Below are 20,109 nucleotides of genomic sequence, written 5' to 3'. Positions count from 1 at the left end.
ACATTAACAACTTTCAAAATGGTTTTATGGAGTTTTGTCCATTGAAAGTTGTTGTTTTTTCTTCCGAAAAGACATTTGTCAGCTGTTAAACAACAGTGCAATCCATTGAACGCACTGTACTTCAACCTCACAGCCTCGTTTACATTCCTGTCAAAACTCAAATATGACGCTACCCTGATTCGGATCTCGCTCTTCCTGCTCACTTAGTTTTAGGTCTGTGTGCTGAAAGAACTGTGTACTCGCTTGTGGCGCTGAATATTGTACCTTCGGAAGTAAGACGCTTAGGGTTCTGAATGTACAGGACATTGTATGTACAGAACATACAGCACATGAGCAACAGCATCAGATCTGTATCAATACCAGTATGTTTTTATGCATTTGGTTATAACAGCATCAAAAAAAAAAAAAACATGTAGTTTCGCACCTGGCTCTGAGAATGCATCACTAACGTAGTCATCTTTGTCGCCTTCATAGTCCTCATCCTCCTCCTCCTCCTCTTCCTCTTCATTCTCTGAGAGCTCGTGTTCACTGCCGAACCCTTCATCATGGTCTTCATCATCTAGGTCCAGTCCCTCTGCCTCTTCTGCCTCTTCCTCTTCTTCACCTTCTTCTTCCTCCTCCTCCTCCTCCTCCTCCTCTTCCTCTTCTTCTTCCATGTCAGCAGTGGCCTTCGCTGCCAGTCTGGCCCTGGTTAAGAATAACGAGTAGTTGTGCTCTTCCTCTTTCTTTTTGTCCGCGGCGGAAGTGTCGGATCCGAGGGCGCTGGTTTCACCTCCGGCGGCGGCAGGGAAGTGGACTTTGTGTGGCACTGTCCTCAGAGTCGCTACTTCAGGACCAGGACTGCGTGGTACCTCTCGTTTAGGAGTCTCAACGCTCTTCTCACAGATAATGGAGGATGCCATGTTAGCGGCAATGGCTGTATCCTCACAGACCATCGAAGCTGTCGACTCCTGCTCCTCGATTTGAGGAACGGTGGAAACACTAACCTGCTGGGTAGAGCTCTCAACTAAAGGTTTGCGTGGTACGCTGATGCGCACCTTGGCTTTGCGAACGTAATCCATGTTGTCTAGAGTCCCAGGTGGGGCTTTGCAAGGGCCCTGAAACAGGGCCTTGGCCATTGTGTCAGTGCTGGAGGCAACAGGCCAGGTCGCTTTCTGGGATCCCTCGGCGTAGTCCGGCAGAGGGTTGCGACTCAATGTGGCGCTGGTTGCAGAGTTGCTGAGTCTGTTGGCGTTCTTTGCCATGGTGGAAGGTGGAAACAAAAGCTGCTTTTGACCCACCAACAAGTCCGGATGGTAAAGAGTGTCGCAAACTGGCTGTGAGTCTTCACTGTTGAGCTGGGCAAGGGTAGGCGTCCGACCTATCACTTCCTCGTCCTGGTAAGGGCTGGAAAAGTCATCAAGGCCCAAGAAATCAACTTCTTTGGTGCCCCAGATATCACAACTGGTGAGGCGAGTGTACTTCGTCAAGTCCTCCCAGTACGTGTCCCACTGCTCAAAGTTTGAGCTATAAGCGGGGTCGTTGTCTGCCAGCTCAGGTAGATGATCCATGCTGTCCATGTCCTTGCAGTCCCCTACTGTGAAAATGTCTCCTCTAGGGCTCTGGCGGCAAGTCATGTCCCGATCCTGCGAACATTAAAAATGTCACTTCTTTTATACGGCACACTAAAGACACTGACGGGCTTTTAACACGTGAAATGAATAACCCAGTGTCATTTACATAACCCTTTGGAAATCTTGTTGCATGTCTAAACTTCACCTTGGGTTTGTAATTAATGATGGGCTGTCAGGTTTCAACTTTTCACACTGTTCTTTTGTAAGCCCTGGGTTAACATTCTTGAGGTTAGTAACTTTTAGCGCACAAGTACACGATGCAACCTGGATTAATAACTGCTTATCCCTTTGTGGAAATGTCACCACAACTACTTCTGGAAGTTTTCTGAAACTCTATACAAAAGTAATGCAGTCAATTTGTCACTCAATGTTCATAAATTCATGACTTCCATTGCATGAACTGTATATTACAGCCATATGGACATTACTTTTTGCCAGAGAATGAGCTCCCCCTGATGATTTTGGAGCTTCTCAAGGTTTTTCTCCAATACCTTTTTTTTTTTTTTCTTGACACGGACACCTCTGGCTAGTTGACTGTACTATTTTGCATTTTCTGTAAAGCTGGTTTGAAATTATTTGTACTGGGAAAAGCGCTATGCAAATAAACATGAAAAATGTAACTGAACAATGTGTAATCAAATCTTCAAATTTAATAACATTTATTTTGTTAAATACACAGTTCACATGGCCCATCAATCTTCCAAAAGGGCCCCAAGATGACTTAAAGGTCCCATTGCATGGATTATTTTAGAATGTTTCCTGGGGTGCCCTTATAATGTTAGTATGTTTTTTAGATCAAAAGTTGTTATAATTTAGAAATAAAAGGCATATTTCCTAGCCTGATTTCAGCCTCTGATTTGAACGCTCTGTTTGAAGGGGCGTGTCTGTGTGAGACTTCAGTGTAAACGCCCACTGCTGTGATTGGCTGACATGCTTGCATATGAAATATTTAGCATTACATGTGGAACTCTCTCGAAAACTTTTACTATTACAGCTATTATACGTTTTTACTATTACAGCTATCGGGATTAACGAATCGTGAGAAGTTTTTTAAGTATTTAGATCTATTCCCATCACATAAAAGGTTGCAGTGATGAGCATTGAGCAGATGACAGCCTGTTGATCGTGTGAATGAAGATCTTATCATTGCAACGCAGTTTCTGCACTCTCTCTAATGATTTCCCCAATGCAAACATGAGGTAAGTACAGTAAGAGCTTCGTTGTGCAGCGTAACAGCGTCATTGATTTCATAACGAGTTTTGGCAAGTGTCCAGATAAACTTGCGCTATGTGATTGACAGCTTGGGCGATTGGAAAGGGATTGTTCTTTGATCGCTTTCTGTATATATATTAATCACCATTATTTTCATCCTACTAAGAGAAACGACGTGAAGTTGATCATTTAGTCACTGGCTTGATTTACTGATGCATAAACAGTATTGAACGACTTTGAGAGAAAGATTATCTGTCTGAACTTGAACAATTACACATCAGAAATTCACATAACCCACTGGTTCTTCAGAGGCTCGGATGAAGGAACTAAAAAAATACTTCTGTGTTCATTTGTACATCCAAACACTGAGCAACTGCCATGCTTTGCTCGTTTGCAAGCCATGATGTCTCTCGAGGAAAAAACAATATCGCGCTCGCGCAGCTCATTTTCTCATGGGTGGGCCAAATTCTCTTTGCGGGCAAAAAAGAGAAAGGGGAGGTAACCTTTCCCCTTATGACGACATAAGGGGAAGATTTCTAGATTCGCCCGTCTGAGCTTTCATTTGGTTTACACCCATCAAAACGTCTAGCCACTGGGGGACCATAGGCAGGCTAGGGGAACTCATATTAAGGTTAAAAAACCTCATAAAGTGAAATTTTCATGCAATGGGACCTTTAAAAAAAAAATTAAGCAAAATAAAGCAAGCTTTAATATAAGCAAAAGTAACTAAACAATCAAGGTATTTCTTAATTTAATTCACTACCTTATTTCTTTGAAGAACCAGGGTTCCCAACTTGAATATCTTTAGGTAGCATCATTTTAAAAATGTGATTTTTTTTAGAACTGGAGAAGTCATGTAAATTAGCTGGCATGGCCACAGATTGAGAATTGATTTCAACGTTTTAGACAAAGCGCAGCCATGTTGTACTAGTTTGTTTCCTCTTTTTAATTAAGTGAAATTGTGCCCATGATTTAACTAAAGCAAGGGAACAAATCAATACAACGCCACAATAAAATGTTTCTGTTTTTTGTTTATTCCCCCGCTGCAAGTTATGTGCAGGGCCTGTAATGTGAAAATAAATAAATAAAACTGTGGGTATATTGAGGGCACTGTGGGTTACTCACCAGTTCATACATGAAATCTGGGTCAGAATTGTTGGCCAACAGGTCTGTACTGGTCAGTGCCTGGTCAGCAAAAGAGCAGTTTTGAAATGCATCCCCAAAGGGAGGTTCCATACCGCTAATGCTGGGCTATAAGATGAAAGCAAGAAGCAGAAGCATACCATGAGACCTATTTCAAAAACACCTCAATTTTGATACCAAATTTGATCAACAGGCACATATACCTGAGGCATTGCCAAGCACAGATCTTCAGTTCCTTGAAGGAAACTTTTATGCGGCCAGCCCTGTCTTAATCTTCCCCACTTTTCGTCAATCTCTGGATGAAAATTAGATTTTAAGCATAAAAAAAAAAGAGTTCTTGTTTTGAATATGAAGGATTTATCAGCACGTTTAAGTATGGCTGAGTTGTCCTCCTCGGTTGACGGTTGTCTGTGGAAAGAAAACAGAACAGGAGAGACGTTAGCTAGCACAAATATTACAATAACACAGCAATATCTGTACAAACACCAGTGTAAAATACAGGACACCAAGCCTGCGCAGTCTGGTAACGCAAGTCTATAAACAAAATGTCACTTACAAGCTGCGAAATGGCACAGGCTATGAAACGCTAACAACACAAAAACAACTGTGTGTTAACATTAGAACAGCAGCGGACAGGTACGTCTCATAGGCATTAATGCTTTTTGCATCTGCAAACATCCGCAGAAACATTGTGGTTTTTGTATGGTCATGGTCGAAAAAGTTAGGGAGGTTGCCTGAGATCCATGGAGAAAGAGAAGGGAGCCCTAAATCGTATCAGTCTGATGGGCAGCAATAGTGCAAGAGCATCGAACACCGTGGCTATTTTTAAAACAACGTCAGCGGCACCCTTTCCCCTAGACTCGCAGACAGCCATTGGCAGTGAGACCCGAAACGCTGGACACTCTTTGCATAACAAATCAACAGAAATATGCCAGAGCATGTGAGGCTTGTGCTGGCCAGCTTCAACGCTGAGCAAAACAATCCTGTCTCTCTTGTGCTTGATGACATCATTTCCTCCTGGTGCACCGAGCAAGTCAAATAAGCGTCTTATCACCCTTTGGCATTGTGCACGGCAGGGTTTGCATACAGCCCACAGAAGCAGAGTGAGAAGAAAAAAAAAAATTCCCTTTAGTGCTTCACTATTCCACTGCATACTCACTGATTTACACTTTCTGACGAAAATGTGGTTTGTTTTGACTGATTTGTAGGGTGTTCTGGTTGGGGTTTTTTTGCACGTTGCTATGAGGTTGCTTTTTTGTCATAAGACCCTAGCACACCATTACTAGGGTAGTTTCTCACTGGCCTAAACAAGCCACACAATTTGAGGTATCATTCTTTTTGTTAGCCCAAAATGAGTGTTCACAATGACAACGAACTGCGACCTGCAGTCATTAATTTTCAACGGCATGAGTGAGCGTAACCACTGACAACATGGTGTGGGAATTTACCTTTTAAATTTAACTTCATGCAAACGAACAGTGAACTACCAAATGAAGTGACATCAGTAGAGCTCACATGCCCATGTCTCCAATGAGATACTGTATTTGAGGCAAGTTCATGTTACCGTGATTTTACTGTTCTATAAAATAAGCATGAAAAAACGTATTAAGTTTGATTCAACCATTGATAATTGTTCATCTTGTTCATGATATGAGATTACACACCATTGTATTTAAATACAAAAGCGTTTCTTCGTACAGCTCATTTTTAGCTAAAAGAAAGCTGTCCCTCTTTTGGAAAATACCTACTTCCCTAATATATGGAGTAGTATCTCCGAATTCATGTGGTGTGTTCAAGTCACGTCAGAAAGGTGGGGGGGGGGGGGGGGTCAGTGAGAATTATTTTTTTTTTAAATGCGAAAGGTACATCGCCATCTTGCTCTGACTGAAGCGACTTGAACACACCTGATGCCGTAATTGCGACTTCCCAACTTGTTAATTGCAAACTTCCCAAGAGGACCTGAACGCACTAATAGTTTTGGTAAAACTGTAGACGAAAGTGCCAGGATGACGCACTAATTCCACCGAGATTACAGTATGCGTCTGATGGACACTTTACGATCACTTGAGGCCAGGGGAGAAGAGTTGGAAAGTTGGAGAGTTGAACTGAATTGTCGGTTGCGTCACCGGCGTTTTTCAACTTTTTTTGAAAACTTTTCAACTTTTAAGCGCCACGCAGGCGTCAGCCAATCAGATCGCCTATGCAAATTCCCTAGCGCAGACGTTAGCCAATTGCGTTCAAACAACACTGGAAAAGTTATGTGATTGGCTGTTGTCACTATGACGATCGCGTCAGCACCAAGTTTCAGACACGCCATCCGTCGAGCGTAGATGCCGATGCCTTTTGTGAATGCATGGGAAACACTTTGGGAGTTGAGGTCATCATCTAATTGGTTGAATTCTACAGGACTTCCGGGAGACGTGTGTGTCACGTTCTTTAACGGTCCAGCTGGAAACAAAGCTGGACACCGAGCCACATCTTGGAAGAAGGAAGCAGTAGTGTTTACAACTGTAACAAAGAGCGCTTATCATGATCAACTCAACTCTAGATTTTCAAAAGTATGTGAAGTTCACAGCATACATAGACTCTTTAAAAGTTTTACACACCGGTCTGTTATTGTAGGAACACCGGCTTTACATTTTCACACCCCTAAACACAACGCTGAACTGTGACTGGTTGCCTTACATGTCATTCAGACGGCCTCTTGCGTGGTCCTTGGCCAATGAAAGCTGCTAATGAGTTAACACTGTCTGCCGTCAGTCTGAAGGTCTGGCTACCAAAGACTATGACGAAATTCCAATCGGAAATGAGCATCCCTATGCCCTATCCACTCCGAAGGGCAGAACATGACCATAAATGATTAAATTGCTTCCTTGAAGTGACTCACTGCATGTTCCCTTCACTAACAGACCTGTGAGGGCCCTTCATGAAGGGATTCAGGTGTTCACTTTCGCTTGGAACGGTCCTAGAAATGGCGTCTCCTTCCTGAAGTGCCTTTCAAGGGTGCAAAAACTTCTCAAACGGAAAGCTGCCTCCTGTCGACTTTGTGTCCTTCCTAGTCCAGTAGCCTTGAGTCCTCCTATTTATGGTGTCATTTGTTTTTTTCATATGCTAACAGTTACCAACAAAAACAAATTCTTAAAGATCACTTATTTAGCAAGTTAAATTATTGGTATCCCTTCCCCTAATTTATCGGATAGTGTCTCTACTTTCACGCTACGAAAGGCACAACAAATCTTGAATGACCCAAACCACCCACTCTATAAATATTTTATCCCCCTGCCTTCTGGCTGTAGGTATAGGTTACCGATGTGTAGAAAGGCCAGGTATAGTAAGAGTTTTGTTCCTGTATCTATACGAGCTCTAAATACATAGGAAATCGGCCATTGATACGTCACTTAGCTCTCTTTGTTGTTGTTGTTTTTTTGTTCTTTGTGATGTCCGTGTTTATTTTTGATTGTATTATGATATGTCGATAATTTAACATGTTATGTGTTTGTGTAATGTACAAAAATCTATCCATCTATCTATCTATCTATCTATCTATCTATCTATCTATCTATCTATCTATCTATCTATATGTCTGTGTCTGTCTGTCTGTGTCTGTCTGTGTCTGTCTGTGTCTATCTATCTATCTATCTATCTGTCTGTCTGTCTATCTATCTATCTATCTATCTATCTATCTATCTATCTATCTATCTATCTATCTATCTATCTGTCTGTGTCTGTCTGTGTCTATCTATCTATCTATCTATCTATATGTCTGTGTCTGTCTGTGTCTATCCATCCATCCATCCATCCATCCATCCATCCATCCATCCATCTATCTATCTATCCATCTATCCATCTATCCATCTATCCATCTATCCATCTATCCATCTATCCATCTATCTGTCTGTGTCTGTCTGTGTCTATCTATCTATCTATCTATCTATCTATCTATCTATCTATCTATATGTATGTGTCTGTCTGTGTATCTGTCTGTGTCTATCTATCTATCTATCTATCTATCTATCTATCTATCTATCTGTGTCTGTCTGTCTGTGTCTATCTATCTGTGTCTATATATCTGTCTGTCTGTGTCTATATCTATCCATCCATCCATCCATCCATCCATCCATCCATCCATCCATCCATCCATCCATCCATCCATCCATCCATCCATCCATCCATCCATCCATCCATCTCCTCAGCGTTAAACGCTTGAATGAGACGGTCTAGTAAGTGCGCATGGCAGCGCCACACATTCATCACGGCACGAAAATACTACTAAAAATTGAAATACTTTGAATTAAAAATCTTTATATTAACTGGCTTTCTATTAATGGAATGACAGCCGTCTGAGGTCTTCCAGTGGCTTACATTATTAGCAATTTAGTGTTAAGTGATTAATTTACACCAAAACAAAAGATAACATGTTTTAAACATCATGTTGTCATGTATTTCATAATGAACTCAGACAAGCTCAAGGCCAACTCGTTTTCCGTTAGTTCTTTTTCGTGAATTGGAATGTGTGCAAAGTATTGTGGGTGATATAAGGAAGTGAGGAATAGACTTAATGTATCATTCAAAATGAGCTGAATGAAGGACACGAAACAAAGGCTGCATTCAAAGGCATTGAGACGGCCTTCAGCGACGCATGGCGTAGCGGTGCTTGACGTAGCGGTGCCTGACGTAGCAGCCTTACTGGGCTAAGCTGCTAGCTCGCTAACTGACAAAACAAAGAACAGGAAACATTTGGCTTTTCAGCTTCGGTAATATACGTGACACTTAAAAAACGTTAGTTAGTATATTTTCATGATTACAAATTAATACTAATAATCAGACACCGAATAAGACACCAATAACATCAGGGCATCCACTGGTAAGAATGCAGACATACTAACTACGAGCACAGAGACCTGGCAACTTCCAGAGACAAAACTTCTGTCGGTGTGAATGGGGTACAAGTACACTCTTTAAAACACTCTTTAAAACACTCTTTAAAACAAAAGGTTCTTTATAGTGGAAAAAGGTTCTTTAGATTATTAAAATGTTCGGTAACACTTTACTTAAAGACTTATAAAGCATTATAAAGGTATTCGTAATGTATGTTATAATGCATTATATATTTTCAGAAATAATTGTAACCAAAGTTAAAATGCATTATAATATTTGCAGATTCCTTGTTACATCTGTTACACATATTCATAAGACCATACTGTGAATTATAAAGCATAGACGTAATTAATGCATTAAGGAAGGCTTTAAGTAAAGTGTTACCAAATGTTCTTCACACTAACAAAAAAAAGATAGTTATTTTAAAGGGGTCATGAACTGGCTTTTTTAATTTTTTTATATTGTTTTCTGAGGTCAACTTATGACGTTCGTTTGGTTTTTACATTTAAAAACATCAAAATGAATAAGTAATAGGCTATTTTTTACCCTGGTTTTGAGCCTAGCTCCTGAAACGCTCGTTTTTTATGGGCGTGCCGCATTGAAGACTTGGAAGTAAACACCCACTGCTATGATTGGATAACAGTTTTGCATATTATAATGAGTTTCATGTAATGCACGAATCGGTGGGCGGGGCTAAACAGGCAGTGTTGAAGTAGGCGTTGATCTTCTTCTGCGGAGGCGGGGTTTGATACCCTTTGACGTCATAGATCCCCACTTTGAAAAACCTGTCGTTCGCTTTTATTGGACTAACAAGGGAGTTTTCAGTTCTGATAGAACGATGACCTCTTATATGTCAAAAGCTCAAGAAAAATTTGATTTCTCAGTTCATCACCCCTTTAAGAACTGTTCACTGAAAGGTTATTTTGAGGAACCAAAATGGTTCTTCTATGCCAAAAAAACCCTTAATTTTTAAGAGTGAGTGAGTGATAATAATAGTGGTTTGCATTGAGCTCTACCACAACAACCAACACGTACATTCTTCAAAACTAGGGCTGGGCTATTGATGGACATTATGGGGAAATTTAGTTGAGAGTGATGAGACACCTGCCTTAGAAATCTGAAATGAGGACGAGACACAGGCTCTCTGTATGAGCAATCCTGCCGTAATATATTATCCACCTGTTGTTGTGATATATCTCATAAAATCTCAGCAAGATCACGGGAAGGAAGGCAATGCGGAGGAACGTCTACCCAGCAAACTTACATCAAAAGTACAGTCTCACTGAAGAAATCAGCCTTCATGTTATTTATCAAAACGAGGCTAGCTTTACCAAAGACTATTAGCAACACGTTGGATGATGTGAAAATATAGAAGGACGGATGAAAAGACAGCAGCTGATACTGATTATCTTGTGTAGTAAACAAGCATTGTTCTCATGAATACACGTCCCTGAGCGGCTGTAATGAAAGGTCTATCTATGGGAAAGGAAATATGATCTGGGAGTGACAGACTGTAGACCAGAGGAAACATGATTTCGGCTTTAGAAATTATGTTGTTGGATTGAATACTCTTGCTGAAAAGCGTCCTTTCAAAATGTTACTTGGAGTTTTAAATCACAATTTTTTTATGTTTTGAAAGAAGTCTTATGCTCACCAAAGCTGCATTTTTTTTTGAGAAAAAAATACAGTAAAAACATTAATACATTTATATTTAAATACATTGTAAAATGTCACATGATCCTTCAGAAATGATTCTAATATGCTGATTTGCTGCTCAAGAAACTTTTCTAATTATTATCAATGATGAAAACATGATACATGTGACCGTGATACATTTTTTCATGATTATTTGATGAATAAAAATTATTTAAAATAAAATGTAAAAAAATCTAATGTAACAAATCTTTACTTTCACTTTTAATCAATTTAATACCTCCTTACTGAATAAAAATATTATATTTCTTTCAAAAAAATCTTACTGTCCCAAAATGTTTTATAGGTGGTGAATTAGCAGCATTATTTGAAATGAGCTGGACAGGTTCACAAAACTGGTCTGAATGACTTGTTCATGATTCAGACTGAATACAAACACGTCCAACAGGTAATGACCCAGGTTATGGATTATAATGAGCTGAGAACTACACAGGGATCTGATTCGAAGCACATTTGTACTAGTGAAGTGAACAAAAGGTGAAAAGAAAGTTACTTTCATACCCATTAAAGCTCCTTTTACTGTCTCGGACCAAATTCAATAATTCATTTCCTCTAATTTCCAATTACAACACTTAGGGTACATTTACACGACAACAAGGTACTAAAAACTGTACGGTTTTTCCTTTGCATTTTTCACGTACAGATGATATCGTTGTCAAAGCGATCCCCATTCACATGGATCCACGAAAATGCTGTATTCTGCTGCCAGGCCAGTAGTTGGCGATGTCACTTTGTAAAGAAACCCTATGCCGCCTATAGGCTGAACACGTAATATACATGCGCATGATGTCACTGTTCTTACAAATTTGCGTTTTTGCACTTTACACGGAAACGATAACGGTATCCTTTTCAAAAACGTGCCCTTTGAAACCCATTTTCAAAAGCTTGTGTTTTCAGGCCCCCAAAATGCCACTGTTGTGTAAATTAATGGCTAAAACGCATAAAACGGTTTCTGTTTTTAGTTGAAAATGGTGTCGTGTAAACGAATGAATGTTTGACTACACAGCCTAAAGAGCCTTCCCTGATTGTGCCAATCTCATTTCTGTCTATTCATTAAAAGTCTAGGTAATCAACATTTTCAAGCTTGAAAAAGTTAATGAAGACATCATAAAACTAATCCATATGAAGCGTGTGGTTTAATCCAAGTCTTCAGAAAAGACACAATCACTTTATATGATGAACAGATTATATTTATTTTATTCACATATAAACATTGATTTACGCAGCACATACATAGTGCACATCAAATATTGTCATTAGCTCAAACGTTTGTGCACCCAAAAAAATGATCAAAAGTGCGTGCATGCAAAAATGTACTTTTATCATTAGGCAAATTTCAGCTAAATCAATATTTTTAGTCACATTAACACTGAATCATTTTAATAATTGTTTTTCTTTTATTATTTTAATCAGCTGGAAGCCATACAAAGAAATAGCTCTCTGTAAGTCACTGAATGCTGTTACCAGAAATGCAGTAATGAACTGTTAAAAAAATAAACTTGCAGTCCTATCATGTGAAATGAAATAGTATGAAATTTATTAAACAATGTATAAAACGACCAGAGAATGAAACCTTGAAAGTAATCGATATTAAAAAAAATTTCAAACTCTGCCTGTATAAAGGTCTAGGTAGGCGATATACCGGTAGAGATTTTGGCCTATCGTCTCTATCGCGGTTACGCTCACATGACGTTGCTGTGCTACGCAGTTGCAAAGGCTTATCGTTTGAGTCAGAGAGAGCTTTATTGCCAAGTATGCTTTCACATACAAGGAATTTGTCTTGGTGACAGAAGCTTCCAGTGCACAAACAGAATGACAGTGACAACACAGATAATAAAATTTAATAAGTAATTAAAAATACATATAAAAAAAAAAAACACACAATATGAATGGCTGTTCTGGTGCTCTGTGGCGCCGACCAGACGGCAACAGTTCAAAGAGAAAGTGGCCTGGATGTGAATGATCCAGAATGTTCCAGAATGATTTTGCCAACCCTTTTACTCATTCTGGGGGTGTTCCTCCTGAAGTCCACAATGATCTCCACTGTTTTGAGCGTGTTCAGCTCCAGGTCATGACCGCACCACATAACCAGTTCTTTAATCTCCTTTCTGTGAGCAGACTCGTCACCGTCCTGGATGAGGCCAATGAGTGTAGTGTCGTCCGCAAACTTCAGGAGCTTGACAGAGGGGTCTTTTGCAGTGCAGTCATTGGTGATGTGCAGTCACTGACAGATGGGGTGGGTACTGAGAACTGGGTACGTTTAGTCAGGAGGATATCCGGCATGATAGTGTTGAAAGCCGAGCTGTAGCCCATAAACAGGATCCTCCCATAAGTCCCAGGTCTGGAGAGATGTTGCAGGATGTAGTGCTGTCCCACGTTGACATCCAAGCAAACTGCAGGAGGTCCAGCAAGGGTCCAGTGATGTCCTTCGGGTGTGCCAGCACCAGTCTTTCAAATGACTTCATGACGACAGACGTTAAAGCAACATGTCTGTAGTCATTTAGTCCTGTGACTTTGGGTTTCTTTGGGATGGGGAAGAAAGTGGAGCATTTGAAGCAGGAACGTCCTTCGCATGGCATCAGTGATCTGGGGCCAGATGGTCAGTGCATGTTTTTAGACAGGCTGGTGAAACGGCATCTGGGCCTGTCCTGGTACTGTTTCGGGAAGACCTGGCACATATCCTCTTCACAGATTGTTGGGAGAGGGGGTTGCTGAAGGTGTTAATGAATGCGTGGAGAGGAGGCTAGAACGGATGTGGGGAGTGAGACCGGGTTTTTCAAACCTGCAATAAAACTCATTCAGGTCATCGGCCAGTTGTTGATTTGACACAGTGGGGGGGATGGTGTCTTGTAATTGGTGATGTCTTTCAGGACTTTCCACACTGCAGATGCAGAGTCGTGGGCTGAAAACTGTAGAGTAGTTTTAGGGTAGTTTCTCTTAGCCACTCTGATCTCCTTTGTCTGATTATGCAAGACTCTGTCCCAACCTTTGTAGGGGCATCTTCTTTGGCCTGACTAAGCTGTCTGACTTTGCTGTGAACCATGGTTTATCATTGTTGTGTTAATTAAGTCCTGGTAGGAATGCACATATCCTCACAGAAACTGATATGATGTAACAGTTTCAGTGAGCTTGTCCAGATCGGTGGCAGCAGCTTCAAAAACACTCAAGCTGTGCACTCGAAACAGGCTTGTAATGCCCGATCTGTTTCATTGGTGCATGTCTTTACTACAGTTTTAGATGATTTAGATGAAGTTTTAGCCTGTAGGTAGGTGTAGATGAACCAGACAGTGATCAGAGAGCCCCAAAGCTGCATCCTTTATTGTGGTGTAGCAGGGGTCCAGTATATTACGGTCTCTAGTGGGATATGTAACGTGCTGTCTGTATTTTGGCAATTCACGGGAGAGATTTGCATTACTAAAGTCCCAGAGAAGAATTATAACAGAGTCTGGGTTTTGTTGCTCCGTATCTATGATCTGATCAGCCAGCTGTTGCAGCGCTGCGTTCACACACGCTCGCGGAGGAATGTAAACACTGGCGACAATGAACAAGGAAAACTCCCACGGTGAGTGGAAAGGCTTACAGTTGATGAAGAGTACTTCTAGATCGGGACAGCACATCTTCTTCAATGCTTTTACATCTGTACACCACCTTTCATTGATGTAGAAACATGTCCCACCGCCTCGTGATTTCTCTGCAGATTCTGCATTGCGGTCTGCTATGAACAGCTGGAAGCCCGGCAGATTTAACACGCTGTCCGGGATGGCTACATTCAGGCAGGTTTCCGTGAAACACAGAGCATCAGAGTTTTAAAAAGTCCTTATTTGTTCAGGACAGGAGAAGAAGTTTGTCCGTTTGTTGCGGAGGTTTGCCAGATGGATGCTAGGCAACGCCGCAGAGCTGCACTAGCACGCTGGTGTTCTGACGAATAATGCTACCTATCAGATTGTGCTACCAACTATTTTTTGCACTGTTTTAAGGGTAGGGTTGATATGGATGTTAATAAATCCTCAAACCACATGAAAATGATGCTGGTAGCATTTTTTCGCTGTTGTATTGTGCTACCCACTGTTTTAATGGGAGGTAGCAAAATCTCAGCGGGTAGCACTTGAGCCACCGGCCTTGCTCGGTTCCCACGGCTCTCAGCCCCGCACTGCACCTGGGGGTAAGGACAGACGAGGTGAAAAAAAAAGGAGATGGAAGGATGAGGAGAGACAGAGATGAGTGAGGAGAGAGAGGGATAAAAAATTCTTGGTCCGGTTCCCAAAATGCACTGCCGCTCGGTCCCCAACCAGCCGAGAGAATTTCTTTGCACTGGATGCCCCAGGTTGACGTCCTTATTCCCCCCTTCCCCTGATGGCCGGCGACGGCTCCTCCTCATGGGAGTCCCCCAGCGAGGCCCAGTTCCCGCGGCACCTTCTCCTCCACATGCTGGCGGCAGGATGCAGACACAGATGTCGGCAAACGGTGACGTCTCCTCCGACCCAACGGCAGCCACCCCTCCATGCTTTGGTGGACAGTTGCGAGTATCTCAGTCCCCTCACCGATCCCTCCAGCTCCACCGCTTCAAGCATTATGCTCAATCCAACTCAACGGCACCTCGACTTCCCCACAGCGGCGAGGGCTCTATGACAACACTTCCCTCCTTCCTCCCAAGTTTCGGTACCAATGTAACAATGTACATAGTTCAGAGAACAACAAGAAGAGAACTAGCAAACATTTAACATAAAACTTTAATCCAAAAAGAAACAAACAATAAAACTAAGTAAAGCGGCAGCCCCTCAGGGACAACTGCCGCACAAACATAAACAACATACAAAGTAAAGTCCAGGCCTGGTCCTCTCATATCTTGCACTGTCGTCACTCCTCCTTTTATCCTTCCAGAGCTCCTCCGTAAGACTCGAGACGGTGTGGCGCGCAACACCAGCCTCGCTCAGTTCTCATGGCTCTCAGCCCCGCCCCGCTGGCCACAGTCCGAATAATGAAAACCGGTGAAAGATTGTGTGGTGTGTCCTGCCGAATGTTCAGCAGTTCGTCCCTGCTGAAACTGAGAGGAATAACTAAAGACAGGACAAACTAACAAAAACAGTAAAACAACTGTGGAGCTACACACCGAGGCGGCTTGATGCATGAGTATTGCGATTTAAAAACCATTTTAAACTGTTGAAGCGCAGTAAGCAGCGTAAAACTCATTTTGCCATATGCGCACACTGTCCGAGACTGTTTCTCAGTGCTGTCTGAGAGATATGCGCACTTGACATCTCACATTGAAGCACTGCACCGGAGCTTGATTCGTTTTGCCACAACCACGTGATCTGTGACATCGAAAGCTTCGTTTTCGCACACAACCACGTGACTGCTTCGTATTCGGATTCAGAAATGGAGCGAACACCTTGCGCAGCTCGAATGCCATTCGCTTCTTTGATAAGAATAAATCATAGTACGAATATTTGCATGTGTAGTTTTGTGCATTTTCAATTTCACTATTAATCCCCAGCTCACAAGTACTTCAACTGACCAATCCACAAAAATCTTTATACTTACTTTACACAAGTATTTGTACAGTATTGCTACAGTATTTGTAAATGTATTATTTTCCATACATTTATTGATACATTATGCAAGTAAAGACCCCTGAAAGACTATTATTTATATAGATTCAATATTTGTATTGCCTTATATGGTTTTCACAACACAAACTGAATTATTATTTGAAACTATGGCTGCGTTTACACTTGGCATTAACATGCGACCTGTATCCAGAAGTTGTCCACATACACATTGAAAAGACAAGTGTAAACACGCTTCTGATGGGAATGTTATCCGATCAGTGTGTCCGGGTTCGGAGGTAGTCGAGGACGCATTGTGATCGGATCTCAGTGAAATGTGTACGCAATCCAGCCATCGTGTCTGCATTCACAGGTGGACGCCACTGTCATTATTCCCCTCCTCTCTCCGGAACTGAGAGCTGTGTGGTTTTGCAATACAGTCGAGTGCGAAGTACATGTAGGCTACATTGCTACAACAGAACCATTCATTTTCTGTAAAGAACGCACATTTTTTCCCATCACAGCTGGCAACGTTCTCGGATACGTTTCTCTGTACCGTTTCCATTACGGAATCTATCCACATTATTAGTACTTGCAGCCTCTTCATCCTCCTCATTCTGCGAGATTTGTAAAATGTCCCCCGACTGAAAACCCACCACTTCAGGTCGACTTTGCACCGGAGCCATCCTTTGTTTTTTTTTGTTTTTTTCGCGGGAATGCGAGATCCGATCTGTTATCCAGATACAGAACCCACTTGATGTGGACAGGTGTAAACGCACCGTGTCCTGATTGGCTTATGATCCGATCTGCTTGATCGGATCACAGTGATCGCATGTTAATGCCACGTGTAAACACAGCCTATGAAGAATGGCTGGGTCGTCTGGGCAGATCCTCCACCTTTTGACCACAAGATGTCGCTAGTGTGCACCATGTTGAAAAGCTTTGAGTAATGAACCATTTTCTGATACACTTGAGGGTAAAGCCTCACAAAGCTTCTTTTCGCCATCACTATTAAAGTGACAGCAGCCTAATATACCTGCTGCTGTCTGTGTTATTAATGTTAATCAAAGAGAAAATCTCGCACTGCTCTTGACTGAATCACTTTTGTAACTTTATAAAATGTATTACACCGTGAAGGCAATGCAGTGTTTTTAATACATTTGATTACTACTAATTAAATATTTATTTTCTAAGTTGTAGGAGTATTTAATTTGAGTCTTTGTTCTTCCCCCCCCCCCTATATTCTTGTAATTAGTTTCTTCTTTATTTTTCACAGTTTTATTTATCTTCAGTAAGCTTGTTAGTTGTTGTTTTTTAGGCTAGTATTAGTTTTTTTTGTGACAAGAACTATGAAATTTCAAATGGTATCCAACATTTCAACATCATAAAAACCTTATTTAAATATTGTGATACCATTATCGTGCAATAAATTACTTGTGATATCAGATATTGGTCACATCATCACACACCCCTAAAATCCATAAACTAAAACACTTTGTTACACACTAGTTTTGTGCAGTTTGCACTTGCAGGTCGTCACTTCGTTGTGCACAATCTGAAGAATCTTATGCGTAGGCGTGCTGTGATCAAACTGGTGGCCTTTGCGCTAAATCTACAGAGTACAGACACACTGTGGCTGATACTCAGGAAGTATGACTGGAGACAGTCTTGCTTAGGCTGATGTTTAGACATGTCTTATTAGCTCCGATGTCTGTTTGCACCTGAAAATGACAGTCTCTGAGCTAATTACAAACAAGCTTGCATTTTGCAGTCCGGGCTTCAAATGCACAGACTATTCTGCAAATGTCAGAGGTCTCTGCTCGCTGAGACAGCAACAGCACACACTCCTTACACACAGGCACATGCACTCAAGGACAACTGAAGCTCTCTGAACATTTCAATTAGGTTGTGGATTATTGCTTTAAACTACTGACTGACGGTATAATTATACAAATATATGTATATAATTTACTCCATCACGTCATACTAAACGTATAAAATTTCATATTAAATACAAAAGGAGAATTTTTGAATAATCGACATTAGTGAAAAGCACCTAAATTATTGTTTTACAGCAACACTGAAATTGAATATAATGTTTGTTTGATAATTAATTAAATAACTACTGTATGCCTTCGGGACACTGAATACGGGACGAGTTGCATGGGATTATTTTATATTTTAATCCTTTTTTTTTTTTAAGACTGAAGAAGGTCACAATTGCCCCTGCATGAGGGTAAGGTGAGTAAAAAATAAATGAGTTAAACTTTTGAAGTGAACTAATCTTTTGATTTTACAACAGGCATTTGAGAAATTCAAACCTTAGGTTGGGTAAAACACATAATCGTTTACTTATTCAAACCAGGATGATCACAGCTGATTGTTTGACTTTTAGCACTTTAATATTTCATGGCAAAGAAAAGTCAAACCCAGCTATAAAACATGTTCATCTACTATCAGTACAGGCCTCTGGGTGAAGTCCCAATCAAACCCTTTTGCCATGACATTGCACTCAAAATTCACTGCTTGCTCATTTTTTAGTCTGCTCATCAGGCTACCCTGAATATAACCCTGAATATATAGCACGCAGATGTAATGCTATCCCTCTTATAGGTGACCACCCCTGCAATGTTTACATGAAGACAGAATGACCTACTAAACATCTCTTGACTGCTCACATTTCTACACTTCTGAGACCTCACAGATTAAACACATCCGCAAAAACTGCATTAAACCAAAGGAATGTTGCTTTAACGATTAGCGATGTGGGCGAGATCCTACTTTACTCTGACCTACTAACACTTCACAACAACACCCTGAACTCAACATGGCACCCTTCAAAAACAAATAGCGTCAACCTAACAGCTGCGATACTGCGCCAACGCCCACGCAATGGCGCTTTCTGATTGGCTGCGAGCGAACTGACAACCCGCCTCCGCATATTAATGATTGCACCAATTCGCAGTCAATCAAGACCCGCCCCACTAAGCTCGGTTGACTCGACGAGCAACAAACAATATCGCAGGCCTCCACACGTTACGTAAACAGATGGAATGCAAAACATTATTTCCGCAAACTTTTAGTTTGCAGACAAACGTTCAATTTTGAATCATTTACAAGACAGCAGGCAAATGAACTTGAGATTAAAAGACTCGTTCAAACTGACCAGAAATTGCATTTTAATGCGGTCTTTTTTTTTCTTTTTTTTCTTGGAGCACGATCAAAAAACATTAAAATCAGTTGGGATGGGTGTCCATGTCCCAAAGACATTAGATAACGCGAAAACTATCGTGTTTTGTAATTTCACTTTGCATCGTGCATGATGGGGGCGTGTACCCTTGCAGACTTATAGTAAGACACCGTAAAAGAATCTATGAATAAAAAAATAAAAAAATCTATAAATCACTGATTTCCCAATTCTAAGAAGCTTTATTTAATGCATCTAATTTATATTATTAGCTTATTAGTCGATATCTGGACTGGGTTTGTACACTAAAAGAAAACTCTGGGGTCCTGCAATGTTCTAGAAGTTCTTGTGTAACTGAAAGCGAACCAACACCTCCTGCCCTTACTCAGCACCAATGACTGGCCAGCTAAGCAAACACGGGAAAAATATTGATCTGAAAGGACAAACGGGCACCTCAAGCTGCGAAACACGATAAAATATCGCTCTGAATCCAGTGAGATAAACAGACGAGAACGGGTTAGAGGAACTAGCGCTGCTTCAACACTATGGCCTCCGCGTCCCTCCCCTCTGCTAGCATAACTTAGCCAGAGAGCTAACTACAAGACACACTGTTTTTATCATTATTAAACAACTATCCTTGCACACTTCACTGCGTTGGCATAGTTAAAAAAGATGACTCACCTTTAAGCAACCCATTTATTTGAAAAAATGGTTGTAACTCCAAATTTTAATCGTCTCTAGGAAAACTTAATGTCATTTCTTCTCAATCCACGCCGTCTTCCTCTCTCTGGTTTGTTTTGTTTATCTTCTTCCTGAC

At 41.1% G+C, this 20,109-nt stretch overlaps 1 protein-coding gene across 1 annotated transcript in view; it reads right to left on the bottom strand.

Annotated features, from left to right (window-relative positions):
• The window catches only part of crebrf (creb3 regulatory factor), a 24,656-nt gene extending 4,547 nt beyond the window's left edge, over positions 1 to 20,109 (bottom strand). The window contains exons 1-4 of the mRNA XM_084136629.1: positions 19,974 to 20,109; positions 4,172 to 4,376; positions 3,951 to 4,076; positions 425 to 1,625 (exon numbers count right to left, since the gene is read on the bottom strand). Coding sequence (XP_083992755.1) covers positions 425 to 1,625; positions 3,951 to 4,076; positions 4,172 to 4,180 — 1,336 coding nt within the window. The 5' untranslated portion in view covers positions 4,181 to 4,376; positions 19,974 to 20,109. The remainder of the gene's footprint in view (positions 1 to 424; positions 1,626 to 3,950; positions 4,077 to 4,171; positions 4,377 to 19,973) is intronic.

Source organism: Abramis brama (assembly GCF_963993115.1).
Source record: "Abramis brama genome assembly, chromosome: 15".
Taxonomy (NCBI): Eukaryota; Metazoa; Chordata; class Actinopteri; order Cypriniformes; family Leuciscidae; genus Abramis; species Abramis brama.
Note: the sequence above shows the minus strand (reverse complement) of the source record. Positions and strands in the feature narration are given on the sequence as shown.